Raw genomic sequence first — 646 nt, 5'->3', positions numbered from 1 at the left:
CCAAGACCCCCGGGTGGGCAGCGGCGGAACGCGACGGCCAGACCGAGGAACAGGAGTGCGCCCTCAGAGGGGTTCCCGGGTCGCTGGGGGCGGCCTCGCGCCCCCTGCCCACCCCAACCCGGAGGCTCCGGGATTGGGAGCGAGAAGGGGAGGTGCGACCCCGCCCCTGGACCGCCCCCTTCGGACTGGAGGCTGCACTGGAAGGGGGGGACTCCGAGGAGGGGGCGACGTGATCGCCTTCCCCACCCCAAACACGGCCGCGGCCCGCCCCCTGCTGGAGGAGGAGGTGGTTTCAGGATGCCCGAGCCCAGCCCCGACGTCCTACAGAGCGGGGAGCTCTCCAGGCTGGACCCTGAAGACCCAATCTCCCAGCTCTGGCTCCTGGAGAAATGATCCATCTCCATGGCCGTTCCTCTGACGCATACCAGCCCCTAAGCCCTCACCGACCCCGTTCACACCTCTTGGAAGGAGGGGACTCCATTCCAGGGGCGTCTCCCCTCTTAAAGCCACTGCAAATGTGAGGACCCTCGGGAGCTGGGGTCAGGGCATATGCGCACTCCACTGGGGCTTGGCAAGATCGACCGCGCCCCTTCCCTAGCCCCGCCCATTGCACCTGCCCTATTTAGACCACACCCAGGCCTTCTCC

At 67.8% G+C, this 646-nt stretch overlaps 1 protein-coding gene across 1 annotated transcript in view; it reads right to left on the bottom strand.

Annotated features, from left to right (window-relative positions):
• The window catches only part of CEBPB (CCAAT/enhancer binding protein (C/EBP), beta), a 2,499-nt gene extending 2,095 nt beyond the window's left edge, over positions 1-404 (bottom strand). Inside the window, exon 1 of the mRNA XM_008571853.1 lies at positions 254-404. Coding sequence (XP_008570075.1) covers positions 254-404 — 151 coding nt within the window. The remainder of the gene's footprint in view (positions 1-253) is intronic.
• Between the last annotated feature and the right edge of the window lie 242 nt (positions 405-646).

This window comes from Galeopterus variegatus, unplaced genomic scaffold (assembly GCF_000696425.1).
Source record: "Galeopterus variegatus unplaced genomic scaffold, G_variegatus-3.0.2 Scaffold729, whole genome shotgun sequence".
Classification (NCBI taxonomy): domain Eukaryota; kingdom Metazoa; phylum Chordata; class Mammalia; order Dermoptera; family Cynocephalidae; genus Galeopterus; species Galeopterus variegatus.
This window is presented reverse-complemented; position numbering and strand designations above follow the sequence as displayed.